Source organism: Cicer arietinum, chromosome 6 (assembly GCF_000331145.2).
Source record: "Cicer arietinum cultivar CDC Frontier isolate Library 1 chromosome 6, Cicar.CDCFrontier_v2.0, whole genome shotgun sequence".
Classification (NCBI taxonomy): Eukaryota; Viridiplantae; Streptophyta; class Magnoliopsida; order Fabales; family Fabaceae; genus Cicer; species Cicer arietinum.
The window spans coordinates 18,430,006-18,444,451 of record NC_021165.2 but is presented as its reverse complement, the minus strand read 5'-3'; the positions used below and the strand labels follow the sequence as shown (position 1 = coordinate 18,444,451).

The following is a 14,446-nucleotide window of genomic DNA, read 5'->3' as shown; positions in this document are numbered from 1 at the left end:
GGTGCATCTGGAGCAACACAACTCAAACGATACCATGCCCAGTTTTACAACAACAATGCACATCCTCCCATCGACATTATGTCGGGTTTCGTAGCAAGGCATAATTCTCTATAGAGTGTTGTTAAAACTGCCGAACCCCAACTATATTGGGATTCTTTATTTAAATCCCAAGATTGAAAGATATTTTAAATGTACACGATTATTAGATTTGTCTGACATCAACAATCCTCCAATCATACATAATATATATGCTCGACATGATGCTTGTTTTTCTACTTCGGATACGTTTTCACCAGCATTGTCAAAAGTATCTTTAAGCCATTTTAATTTAATAAAATTACCCTTTGTTGCTCCCTCAGGTGGGATAACTCCTAAATATTCTTGACAAACATCTTTAACATTCACAAAATTTGAACCGCTAACAGGAAAACCAGACACATTTAATCCTAAAATATAATATACGTCTTCTAAATTTATTGTGCACTTACCTATCGGGAGATGAAAAGTATGAGTTTCTGGTCTCCATCTTTCAACCATAGCAGTAATCAAACCGACATCGATCTTGTAGTTTCCAAGTTTGATCACTTCACCAAATCCAGCTTGTTGCAAATACGGTAATATGGTTTCGTTCGGTTTTTTTGTTGGCATGACCATGACATTTTAGTTTATCCTTCGAGGGATTCTGAAAGTAATAATATATAAAATATTACGCTAATATATTTGAAAATAATATATATGATAGTAATACAAAATATTCAATATATATGACACTAATATAAAATACTTACAAATGCGTTAATGTATCGAAATTCAACTCTATGATTTTTAGATAATTTCATGAGTAAAGTTGAAGAATGTGTGTTTGAGAAGTTGGAGATAGTGATTTTTAGATTAAGATGGAGGAATTGTGTTTGATAATGTTGGAATGAAGTGTTTATATAGGAAATCGCAGGGTCAGGTAACGATCCACACCTTCAGCCAACCTAGTGGGAGGTTGCATCCCCAGATAGCGAATCCACTGATGATGAATCTCAGCCGCTCATTTCACTTAATCGATGGATGTGGATCATTGTTAAAAGTAAAGGTGTGGATCCTTGTTAAAAGTAAAAGTGTGGATCCTTGTTCAAATTAATCTTGACCATCCAAATTAATTTATCAACGGTTGTGGACTGTTTAGTAGAAAAATCTGAATCTTCCTAATTTTAGTTGGACCAATCAAATTGATCTATTCAATCTTTAATCTTGACCATCCAAATTAATTTATCAACGGTTGTGGATTTTTTAGTAAAAAAATATGAATCCTCCTAATTTTAGTTGGATCAATCAAATTGATCTATTCAATATTTAATCTTGACCATCCAAATTAATGTATCAACGGTTGTGAATGGTTTATTAGAAAAATATGAATCATACTAACTTCTATAAATAGAAAACTAGATCACACTTTATCACCACACCTTCTATCTCATCATACATTCTAACATTTCATACTTAATCAATTACATAATCATGGCTACCCAGCAAGTCATTTGTATTGTTTACTACAATGGTTCAATTATCGATGGAGTTGAAGGGAAAACATTTGTAAGTGATTACAAAAAGACGTTCAAAGTACATTCTAACAGCAACATTGCTCGTCTAAATAATGTCATTAAGAAAAAGTTACAGTTCGACGACAACGTGACGATAACTGATATAGTTTATCGACACCTTGTCTTCTTTGGTGAAAATACAACCAGATTTGAATTGATGAAGGTTTGCGATGATGAAGATGTTCAACTCATATTTGATGTTTATGCACAATGGTCACAACTCGGCACCATCGAGTTATACATTACATTTGAAAGTGGTCCTACTTCAACAAATCAACCATCAACCTCAAACATGCATAATCCCAACTACATCCCATCATTCGATCAAAACGCCCCTTATCAACCCGACTACATTCCATCTTTCGATCAAAACACCCCTTATTAATTCGACATATATTCTCCATCACAACACTATGAACCATACTCTAGCCAAAATGAACAAACTCAACATGTCCACAACGTTTCCCAAGTAGTCCATCACGAATCTCTCCCAACAAGTCCACAATGTGATCTTCCGCTTAGTATTCATTATAATATCAATGAGGAAGAATTAGGTGACTATAGTGAAGATGATGAAACATACTTCGATGAATCATCTTGTGATTCTGACGATGATGATGCTGATGAAGATATGGAAGCAGAAGATCAACTTATCCTACCTGTATTCGATCCATCATTCCACATGAAGAACATCAATTTAGACACCACAAACCAACCAACTGAATTTGATCACATGTTCATTGACGAAGTCCCAATTTTAGGTGGAACTCTTGCAGTTGGAATGAAGTTTCAGAACAAGGATGAATGTGTACATGCAATCAAGCGTTATCATCTAAAACAATCATTTAATTATGTGGTGCAAAAATCTGATTTAGAAAGGTACGTTATTAATTGTTCACATCCAAATTGTTTGTTTAAATGCAGAGCTTCAAAACGTAAAAAGAGTGAATTGAATGCGCCTCACACATGCACAAATTCTGCACTATCACAAGATCATACAAAGTTGGATTCTAACATGATATGTGCAAGCATAATGCAAGTTATGAGGATAAACCCTTCAATTAAAGTGAAGGTCAATATTGCTCAGATTCAGGCTTTGCATAACTACACATTTAGTTATAGAAAGGCTTGGTTGGGAAAAAATAAGGCGATCGAACAAATTTATGGCAATTGGAAAGAGTCTTACAATCAACTTCCACGATGGTTATTAGTTATGCAAACGTTTGCTCCAGGAACCATTATTGAAATGGAAACAATCTCAGCTTATCATGAACATGGTTTGATAAATGGGGTGACAATCTTTTATAGACTATTTTGGGCTTATGTTCCATGTATATATGCGTTTAAATTTTGCAAACCAATTGTACAAGTTGATGGGACTTGGTTATACGACAAGTATAAGTGAACTCTATTGGTAGCAGTTGCACAGGATTGAAACGGCAATATCATTCCTATTGCTTATGCTCTTGTGGAAGGTGAGACAAAAGAGGCTTGGAGTTTTTTTTTTTTGAGAAATTTGAGATTACACGTCACTCCACAAGCCAACATTTGTTTGATTTCAGATAGAAACAAATCTATCAAGAGTGCTTATAATAATCCGAATAATGGGTGGCAACATCCTCCGTCAAAGCATGTGTTCTGCGTTCGACATATTTCACAAAATTTTGCAAGGGAATTTAAGGATAATGCTTTGAGGAAAAAAGTTATTTCTATGGGTAATAATTTAATTCTTACTTCTTATCATTAATGAAAAATTAAATTATTAAGTTTTATAATTAGTGTAATAATGCATTGTCTACTGTTTCAATACAGGTTACTCAATCAACGAGTCTACATATCGATACTACCGCAGAGAAATTGACATCGAAAATCCAGAAGCTTTGAAATGGTTAGACAATATACATCGACAAGATTGGATTCAAACATTTGATGGAGGTAGCCGTTGGGGTCAGATGACCACCAACCTTGTGGAGTCGATGAATGCAGTATTAAAAGGACCACACAGCCTTCCCATCATTGCTTTGGTCCAATCAACATATTATAAAAATGGTACACTATTTCCAACCATGGCAAAACAACACACATCAATTTTAGCTTCTGGTCAGGTATACACAGAAAAATGCATGACTTTTATGAAATCAGAAATACGTAAATCCAATAGTTATAGAGCCGATAGTTTTGATCGGAGCAACCATACTTTCATGGTCCACGAGATAGTAGTTCCAAGAGAAGGGCGACCAATTGGTCATTTCAGTGTAAATCTTTCTAACAAGTGGTGCAATTGTGGAAAATATCAAGCTAAACATATGTCTTTGTTCACATGTGATAGCAGCATGTTCTAGCATCAAATATGATTATTGGAGCCTTATACCTGATGTGTACAAGGTGGAAACAGTACTAAAAGTCTACAGTGAAGCGTTCCAACCCATACCAAACGAAGGATATTGACCACAATATGAAGGTGTTAAGGTGTGTCACAATCCACTAATGCGGAGAGTCAAGAAAGGTCGCCCAAAGACCAAACACATTAGAACAGAAATAAACACTACATATATGGTTCCAAGAAAGTGCGGATTATGTCGGATATCTGGTCATACTAAGAAATATTGTCCAAACGCTGCTGGGACATCTACTTAAAATTGATGTATTTTATTTTTATTTTAATTTAATGTATTTTTATTTTATTTTATTAATATAATTTTCTTTTTATTCTTCTTCTTCTTTTTCTTCTTCTTATTATTATTATTATTATTAAAATTTATAATATTATTAAATTTATTATTATTATTATTTTTCATAATAGTATTTTGAATTTTTAAATATTTTTATTAATTTTAAATTATTTAATAATAGTAAATATAATTAATAATAAATGCAAAAGGCAAAAAATAAAAAACAAAATTCCCAGGTCGCATCCTCAGGATGCGACCATCTATTGAAATGAAAAAAATGCTCTTTCACAAAGTCGCATCTCTAAATTGCGATGAGTAAGTGAGACGAAAAAATAAAACAATTCTATATTTACTTTTAAAAATAAGGCATCTTGAGATTAAAAGATTAAAAGTGAGATATTATAATCAATTTCCCCTTACGTGAATCTTATTCGTTGTCATCCGAATAAGAAGGACATTATTGACATAAAGATGTTGTACGGCTTAATCGGAATTTGGTGCAAAAACTAAAAATCGAATAAAAAAGAAAAAATGGGTGTTGCCGACATGAGTATTTGAAGTGACACGTAATCAATATCCAAATCGATAAGGTGTGAACCACAATTTTCAAAGATATTTTCTCTTGCAAAAATCCCCCTTAATTTTATATAAATAATTGGACAACCTTGTTAAAGTCTTACAGAACTATCCTCCAATCAATTAAGTTATTAAAAATGGCAGGCAAGGGAGAAGCAAATAAGTTTTCACCAACTGAGGCTTTTGAGAACGCAAAGAGTGCAGCAGGAACAGCAGGAGCAACTGTTGTGGAACAAACTGGTAAGGCAGCAGATGCTACAGGGAATCTTTTAAATAAGGCTGGTGATTCTCTCCATCAGTTTAAGCCTGCACCCAAACCTGCTGAAGGTCCTGTAGCTAAGGCTACTAAGGCTGCTGGAGACTTGTTTAAGAAATGATAAACAAAATTCTTTATCATAATTAATAAGGACAGTCCCATTTAAGTATTTTTCTTGTTAGTTTATAATAACGTAACCTTAAATAGGATAGGATATAATCAGGCAGTAGTGACTGCGTATGTGTGTGGTATAATGGATCGAATAAGTGAGGTGATAGAGTTCTTATGCTGTCCACTTTACTGTTTGAAGCAATACCATCACACTGTCTGGCTATGTTTTTTCCCCTAATTCTGTTACATATCTATTATTGGACCGTCTTTCATTCATTTCTTGTATTAAGTTAGTTTATTTAATTTTCCATCTCTTGTTTGATAATTGTCATCTTTTAATAATTGTTCACTTACATCCTCTACAATGTTTGTTAAACGAATAAAAATCCAAACATTCTTTATCATTTTTCCTCTTCATCCTCAACCGAAAAATATAAAATATACAGAAAAATCAAAATGTTAATCACCAAAACCAAAAGTTCACAAATTAACAAACCAAAAATCCCCAATTGAAAACCAAGAAATCAAGATCTTGAAATATCTCATTCCCTTTTCTCCAACCCTGCCTTTGTCTCAGAAGTCAGACCCAAAAATCAAGATATACCAAGAAAAAATGTGATTGGCTTCTTTATTAAATGTAATTGTAAATGTTAAATATACTTACATTTAATTATATAGTTTAAGATATTAGAGAGTTAAAAGTTAATTATAATTGATGAAATTTTGTTAAATCAGTTACGTTAAAAAAACTCTATTGTACAAGTACATGATATTTTATTGTATAATAATGTTTTACATTATTATTTTAAAATTTATTTTTCTTTTTGATTATTTTTCTGAATAAAAAACACAAAAGTTTGTGTCTCGTCTCCGCTTCAAATTCAAAGCACTTATGCTTCGTGAAGAAAGACCCTTTTTTTTGCAGAAACAGTTGAAGACCTTACTGGGTTTTGAGATGACTTTGGCAAAAAAGAAATATATTTAAGAAACAAAAAGATAGCCAAATGAAATGAGACAACGAAATTGAAATGAGATATTACTGAAAAATGAGATATTTCCATCTCTTGATGTTTGGATTTTCAATTTAGAGACCATCTATTTGAAACAAATTATTTTGCAAATAAGACACTTATTATGAAGAAAAAATATATTTTACTTTATAAAATTGCTCTTTATAAATTAAGAATAATATGAGAAAAGAGTGTGTAAAGATTAAAAAGAGATATTTTGTATTTTGAGGTATTTCAAAAGATAAATGTTATTTAGACACACAATTTGATACATAATTGAATATAATATTGTATAGTATTTAATGTTCATACATACTAATATCTCATTCAATTTAACTTTTTACATGTGCTTGTGATAAAAATATGGGCCATACTCGCTCAATCTCTCTCTTCTTCCACTTTGTCTCTTTCTTTCATTTTTCCTCTTTCCCATTCACACCAAAAATACATACGAGTTAAACATTTTCCCTCTTTCTCATTCACTTTTCCTTTTTCCACTTTTCTCATTTTTTCATCAATTCTTCATTTTTATTTTCGTTAAACATTGAAATAGAGAGAAATAAAATGATTTAAGAAGAAAAAGAAGAAAGATATGATGAAAATTACATCTTTAAGGAAGTAACAACGACAGTGGTGAAAAATGCATCAGACCAACAATTTTTTTTTTCTTTTAGAGTTTATTTGAGATTTTTGTTGGTTAAGATTATTCCTCCATTTTTGGTTGCTTATGATTTCAACTCATTCCTCTTTATTTTCATACTTTTAGCATTGCTTAAGATTTATAGTTTTTCCCCCATTTTTCAAATTTTTAATTTTGTACTTGTAATGTCGTAGAAATTGATATTGAGCTTTAAAAATTAATTGTGAGTTTTCTTTGTTTCAAGGTTTAAAGTGTGTTTTTTGCACACTAATGCAAAGAAAAAATATTATACTAATATGATGATAATTTAGATCATTCTTCATAAAAGAATTTCTTAATCTTAGGGTTTTACAAATCTTTATCAAAATAGTTAATAATGTACAAAATGTTGGTTAACGAAGTAGATAAGGTGGTTCATGAGTTATCTCTATGCACATTTTAATTTTGAGAGTATTCACTACACATAAAATTATATGAGACTTTAAGAATGAAAACTTGTGTTGATTTTGACCTTGGCAATTGATAATTCTAAGTTGGATCGAGCCCCCCAGACGTAGCAGTTTAACTATGAATTGGGTTAACAATTGTATGTGTTTATTTTAGCATTAAAACTAAAAATTATGTTTATGTCAAATTGCTGAAAATGAAAACCAACAACGTTTTTGGGTGAAATCCGATCTATCTTCGTTTTACTGAAATCAAGAACATTCTTGGGTGAAATATGATAATTTTTCGTTTGACTAAAACTAAGAAAACTCATTAATCTCTGTTTTACTGAAACGAAGAAACTTCTTGGGTGAATGACTGATCAATCTCCGTTTCATTTTCTTTTATCTTAATAAAGAAATTCACAATATTAATCAATTGTCAAGTTCAAAATCAACATAAGTTTTCATTCTTAAAGTCCCATATAACTTTACGTGTAGTGAATACTTCCAAAGTTAAATTGTGCATAGAGATAAATCATTAACCACCTTATCTATTTTGTTAACCAACAAATTATACATTATTAATCACTTTGATAAAGATTTGTAAAACCCTAAGGTCAACACATTTTTTTATGAAGAATGATATAAATTATAACCATATCAATATAATATTTTTGTTTTGCAATAGTGTGCAAAAATCACACTTTAAATATTGAAACAAAAAAAATTATTTTGGATAATACTTAGTCCTTCCCTTAATTTGAGTTAGTATTAACCAAAATGTTGTTAGATTGTTAGAGACTTATTAGGATTTAGTTATTTTTCTGTTTTGACAATTAATTAGACGAGTTTACCTACACCATCTATAGAAGTCAGATTTATTTTTGTAAACATTTCAATTTTCCAATAATAATAATTCAGATGATATTCATTAATTATTGCCTTTATTATAATATGGTATCGGCTGATATTTTCCTAATTTCTTTCCCTTCTTCCACATCCAAACTTTCCTAGTTTCATCTCAACCCTAAAACTTCGTTTCTCCTCTCCATTCTTCCATGGCGGCAGACTCTAATTCTGCTCACAATTCCTCCATTCATTTTTCCAATGGAATAAAAGCTGCTACTCAAAATCTCTGCAACCCTTATTATCTTCACCCCTAGTGAAATTTCGGGCGCCATTCTTGTCTCCCCACCTTTGAGTGACACCAAACACTACAAGTGGAGCAAATCGATGAAACACACTCTCTCTTCCAAAAACAAACCCACTTTCATCAATGGAAATTTATGACAACCACTATCAACGGATCCAGATGTCGAGTTGTGGGATCAGTGTAATAACATGGTCCTTTCTTGGATTACCAGGACCTTGTCGCCACATTGCTCAGAGCACGATTTGCTTCGACTGTGCACAATAACTTTGATCTGATTTACTTAAAGATTTGCATTCAATCAAACAATGGGATTGTTCTTTATCAACCTATTATACTGATTTGAAGATTTTATGGGACGAATTATAGTTTTTACGACCTTCACTTTCTTGTTCTTGCCCTACTCGCTGCACATGTTCTTTAAGCTCCGCAGTCAAAGACTATAAACACAACAAATACATCACATGTTTTCTCAAAGGCATCAATGACAACTACAATAATGTCCAAACACAAATTCTCCTCATGGACCATTTACCATCATTGAGCAAAGCCTATTCCCTTGTTTTCCAACAAGACCCAACTTATACTCTGAGTCCTAACCCTAATTCTGCTTCTAATATCACTTATTTTGACTATGCTATTTTTTCTGTAAATTCTGATAATTATAATCGTCCAAAAGGTCATAATAGTCAACCCAAAGGTAGATGTCGTGGCAAAGGAAAAATGGTATGTAGTCATTGCAAAAAAAAACTAATCACATCGTTGAAAACTGCTATTTTAAACATGGATTTCCTCTCGGTTACAAATCCAAGACTCAACTCAGCAATGAATCATCTCGTGATGGGAAAAAATCACAACTTGCAAATTCTTCTGTTAATGACTCACTCACAAAGGAAGATTATCAGTTCTTGGTCAATTTGCTAAAATCTTATAAGGAGGCAAATTATAACTCATTCACTAACAAGGATAATGGAGTCAATCATAACCCTCATGTGGTTTCTAGTATTTCCAAGACAAGTAACATATACCAACTTCAAAACATATGGATATTGGACTCTGATGCATCATATCATGTGTGCCCTCATATTAAAGCTTTTTCAACAATTAAACAGATTGCTCCTGTTTCCATTATTTTTCCTAATGGGAGTAATCTGTATGCACACTTTTGTGTCACTATTCATTTCAATTCTTCTTTTCACCTTAAAGATGTTTTGTTTATTCCTCAATTTCATTTCAATCTTATATCCATTTCAAAATTAACTCAAAATCTTAATTGCAAATTGGTGTTCTCACATATTTTTTGTGAAATCCAGGATATGGATACCAAGAGGATGATTGGGAATGTGGACCTCATTAATAATCTCTACATCCTCAATTCATCTCATTTCACTAATGTTTTAGATTTTGATAGAGTTTATGCTTATGTTAATACTACTAAATTTAATTCTTTTGACATTTGACATTATAGATTAGGTCATCCTTCTTATAATGTCTCTCAAACCATGTGTAAATACTTTTCCTATATTTCTTTCAATAAAAATCTTGTTTGTGATTCTTGTCATATGGCTAAACAAAGTAGGCTTCCTTTTATTTTTATTTTTTATTTTTTATAGTAATAGTTTATCTTCACATGCTTTTCAACTTGTTCATATGGATATCTGGGGGCCTATAAATACTGTTTCTTTGGATGGATTTTCTTACTTTTTAACAATTGTTGATGACTTTACTCGACATACTTGGGTGTTTTTAATGAGTGTCAAATCTGATACTCGAATGCATATTCAGAACTTTATTGCCTATGTTTCTAATCAATTTTCTACACATATCAAAACCATAAGAAGTGACAATGGGGGCAAAGTTTCTTATGCCCTCATTTTATGCTTCTTTAGGCATTATACATCAAAGATCTTGTGTAGAAACTCTTGAACAAGACTCAGTGATTGAAATGAAACATCGACATATATTAAATGTTACAAGAGGTCTCTTATTCTATGCTCATTTGTCTAACTGTTTATGGTCTCATGCCTTAAATCATGTTGTTTTTTTAATTAATCGAACATGCACCCCCTATACTTAAAAACAAAACTACCTTTGAATTTTTGTATAAATCTCCCCTACCTTTAATAATTTAAAGGTATTTGTTTTTCTTGCTTTTGCTTCAACATTAACTAATGCTAGAACTAAATTAGATCCCAGGGCTAGAAAATGCATTTTCTTAGGATATAAACATGAGACAAAAGGGTACATTCTTTTTTGTTTACATAATCGTGATACCTTTATTTGTCGAAATGTTATTTTCTATGAGTCAAATTTTTCTTACAATGTAAATCTACCCACTGCTTGCACTAATGACTTGATCAATCACCATGATCAATTGTTTCTTTTTGATGTTCCTATTGATGCTCCTACTACTAATCATGTTCCTCATACTAATTTGCATGTTAATGATTCCCTTATAAATGATAACCATGTTGATACTTCTCATGATATTAGAACTATTAGAAAGTCTAATAGATCCAGAAAACCTCCTAACTATTTGAATGACTATCAATGTTATGCTACTATACAATAAAATTATGATATTTTGTATCATCTTTCTGTTGTGCTTTCTTACTCAAATATATCTTCATATTATTTTAAATATATGAATGTTATTTCTAGTAATTTTGGACCATACCATTATAAACAAGTTGTCTAACATAATGTTTTGGTCAAGGCTATGGATAATGAACTTCAGGCCCTAAAACAAAATAATATGTGGATCATCACCACTTTATCCCATGGTAAGAAACCCATTTGATGCAAGTGGGTCTACAAGATCAAACACAATTCAGATGGTTCAATAGAAAGATATAAAGCGCGTTTAGTTGCAAAAGGATTTACTCAAATTGAAAGTATTGATTTCTTTGACACTTTTTCTCCGGTTGCAAAATTAACTACAATAAGATTACTTCTTGCTATCTCTTCTTCTCAAAATTGATTTTTGCATCAACTGGACGTACACAATGCCTTTTTACATGGCGACTTAGATGAGGATGTTTATATGGAATCACCTCTGGGCATTTCATCTAACAAACCTAATCAAGTTTGTAAACTTTTGAAATATCTATATGAATTAAAGCAATCTAGTAGACAATGGTTTGCAAAATTGTCGCCTGCATTAATTTCAAAAGGATATATGCAATTCACTTATGATCATTCTTTATTCACCAAGAGATTGCATAAATCCTTCACTGCAATTCTGATTTACGTTGATGATATAATTGTTGTAGGAAATGCCCCTCGCGAGAGCACTTTCATCAAGGCATTTCTCCACACTTCATTCAAAATTAAGGATTTGAGAGACTTAAAGTACTTCATCCGACTTGAAGTGACCAAATCTAAACAAGGAATCCGTATATGTCAAAGAAAATACACTCTAGATTTATTATCTGACACCAATTTGCTAGCTACCAAACCTACCAATACTCTAATGATGAAAAGCACTAAACTCAGCAACGCCAATGGTACTCCTATGCAAGATCCATCCATTTATCGACGACTAATCGACAAGCTCATTTACCTAACAAACACAAGGCCATAAATCAATTTTTTTGTACAACAACTCAGTCAACATATGAATTCTCCTTCAAACACTCACTATGAGGCAACTATAAGAGTATTGAAATATCTCAAATCTTCTCCTGCATTAGGCATTTTCTGTCTGCAAATTATGCCCTCCAATTGAAGGCATTTTCTGACTTAGACTGGGCAACCTGCCCTGATACACGTAGATCACTAAACGGGTTTTGCATATTTCTTGGGGACTATCTAATCTCATAAAAATCAAAGAAGCAAACCACCATTTCTCGCAGTTCCTCAGAAGCATATTATAGAGTCGTGGCCACTGCAGCATGTGAAATACAGTTGCTGACTTATTTACTCACTAATATGAAAATTGATTTTGTCAATCCTGCTCTACTATATTGTGATAGTCAAGCAGCAAGGCATATATCGGCTAACTCCTCATTTCATGAACATACCAATCACATCGAGCTTGATTGTCACTTGGTCTGGAAAAACTTCAACAAAAATTGTTCCATCTTCTTCCTATCAAATCATCTCAGCAGCTAGCCGACATTTTTACTAAAGCATTGGATCCAAGTTCATTCCATTCTTTTATTTCCAAGCTGGCCGTAATTGATATATGTGCTCCAGCTTGTGGGAGGGTATTAGATAATACTTAGCCCTTCCCTTAATTTGAGTTAGTATTAATCAAAATGTTCTTAGGTTGTTAGAGACTTATTAGGACTTAGTTATTTTTTCTATTTTTACAATTAGTTAGATGAGTTTACCTACACCATCTATATAAGTCAGATTTTTTTTTTTTTTTGTGAACATTTCAATTTTCCAATAATAATAATTCATATGATATTCATTAATTCTTGCCTTTATTCTAATAAACTCACAATCAATTTCTAAAGCTCAATATCAATTTCTACTACATTGCAAGTACAAAATTAGAAACTTGAAAAATGAGGGAAAAACTATAAATCTTAAGCAATGATAAAAGTATGAAAATAAAGAGTGATCAGTTGAAATCATAAGTAACAAAAATGGAGGAATAATTTTGACCAACAAAAATGTCAAATAAATCCTAAAAGAAAAAAGAAATTTGTGGGTCTGATGCCTTTTTCACCACCGCTGTTGTTACTTCTTTAAAGATGTAATTTTCATCATATCTTTCTTCCTCTTTCTCTTAAATTATTCTATTTATTGCTATTTCAATGTTTAACGAAAAAAAATGAAAGAATTGAAGGAAAATGAGGAAAGTGCAAAAAGGAAAAGTGAACCAGAAAGAGGAAGAAAGTTTAAGAGGAAGAAGGTTGAACCCGAATGGATTTTTGGTGTGAATGGAAAGAGGAAAAAATGGAAGAAGGAAAAAAAGAGAGACAAAGTGGAAGAAAAGAGAGAGGGAGTATGACCCATTATCATTAGCACTTATAAATAATGTATTGTATTCAACTATGTGTCAATTTGTATGTCCAAATAACATTTCTAATTTCAAAACTCTTTAACTGACTTAATAAATAATGTATTGTATTCAATTAGGTGTCAATTTGTATATCCAAATAACATTTTTGATTTCAAAACTCCTCGACTACGTTAACCGACTTTGTAAACTTTTAAGTTTTTATATATTGATGTGTTATGTGAATTTGTAAATAAGCTAGTAAGAGGGAACATCTCTCACAAACAGTTAAGCCAAAAAATGTGGTTTTAGTGGATTTTTTGATTTGTATCTCCCGTGTACGCATGGTTTGCTTTGTCCATTTTTTTTTTTTGAGGATGCTTTGTCGAGTTTTTACTACTTGAAATATTCTTTTTAAAAATATTTTTGAATTTGAGATGGCTTACTCGAAAATATGATTTTGAGCTACTTTAATTAAGTCTGTTTATACTTTATCTTAAAACTCACTAAACGGTTTAGTAAAAAAAGAAAACTAAATGGCTTGTTGCCTTGCCTAATGTGTCATGATCTTTGCCTACTAAATATTCCATTATTCTTAGATTTGATTATATCTTTAAATGGTTACTTTATCAACTTAATTATAAATTCCCTCTTAGTTACTACTTAAACATTGCACTAGAAAATTATTTCTTCTCTTCTATTAATTTTTTTATGGGCGTTGTTACATCTTCTATTCTCTTGTGTTCTTGTTAGAAAAATCATGGATATACATTTATATATCTCTTTTACATATTAAAAGAGAAAGAAAAAAAAAAGTGATATGTAAGTGATGTAAATAAAAAAAAAAAGTGTTGAAAAATTAAGAGTGCACATATATTAAAGTGAGACATTACTTTCTTTCTAAAGTAAGATATATTATGAAAAAGACAGAGTAATTATAAAAGTGAGATATATATTTTGAAAAGAGAAAAAAAAGGTAGTTAAAGATTTAAAGCAAACAGTGTCCTAAAAAAAAAGAAAGAAAGAAAGTGTGTTTGAGGTTTGGAAAGACACGTATTCC

General features: G+C 31.5%; 1 protein-coding gene across 1 annotated transcript in view; it reads right to left on the bottom strand.

Annotated features, from left to right (window-relative positions):
- LOC140920647 (uncharacterized) overlaps nt 1-654 on the bottom strand; it is a 1,383-nt gene extending 729 nt beyond the window's left edge. Inside the window, exons 1-2 of the mRNA XM_073369448.1 lie at nt 489-654; nt 342-446 (exon numbers count right to left, since the gene is read on the bottom strand). Of these exons, the coding sequence (XP_073225549.1) occupies nt 342-446; nt 489-654 (271 nt within the window). The remainder of the gene's footprint in view (nt 1-341; nt 447-488) is intronic.
- Nucleotides 655-14,446: the final 13,792 nt, after the last annotated feature.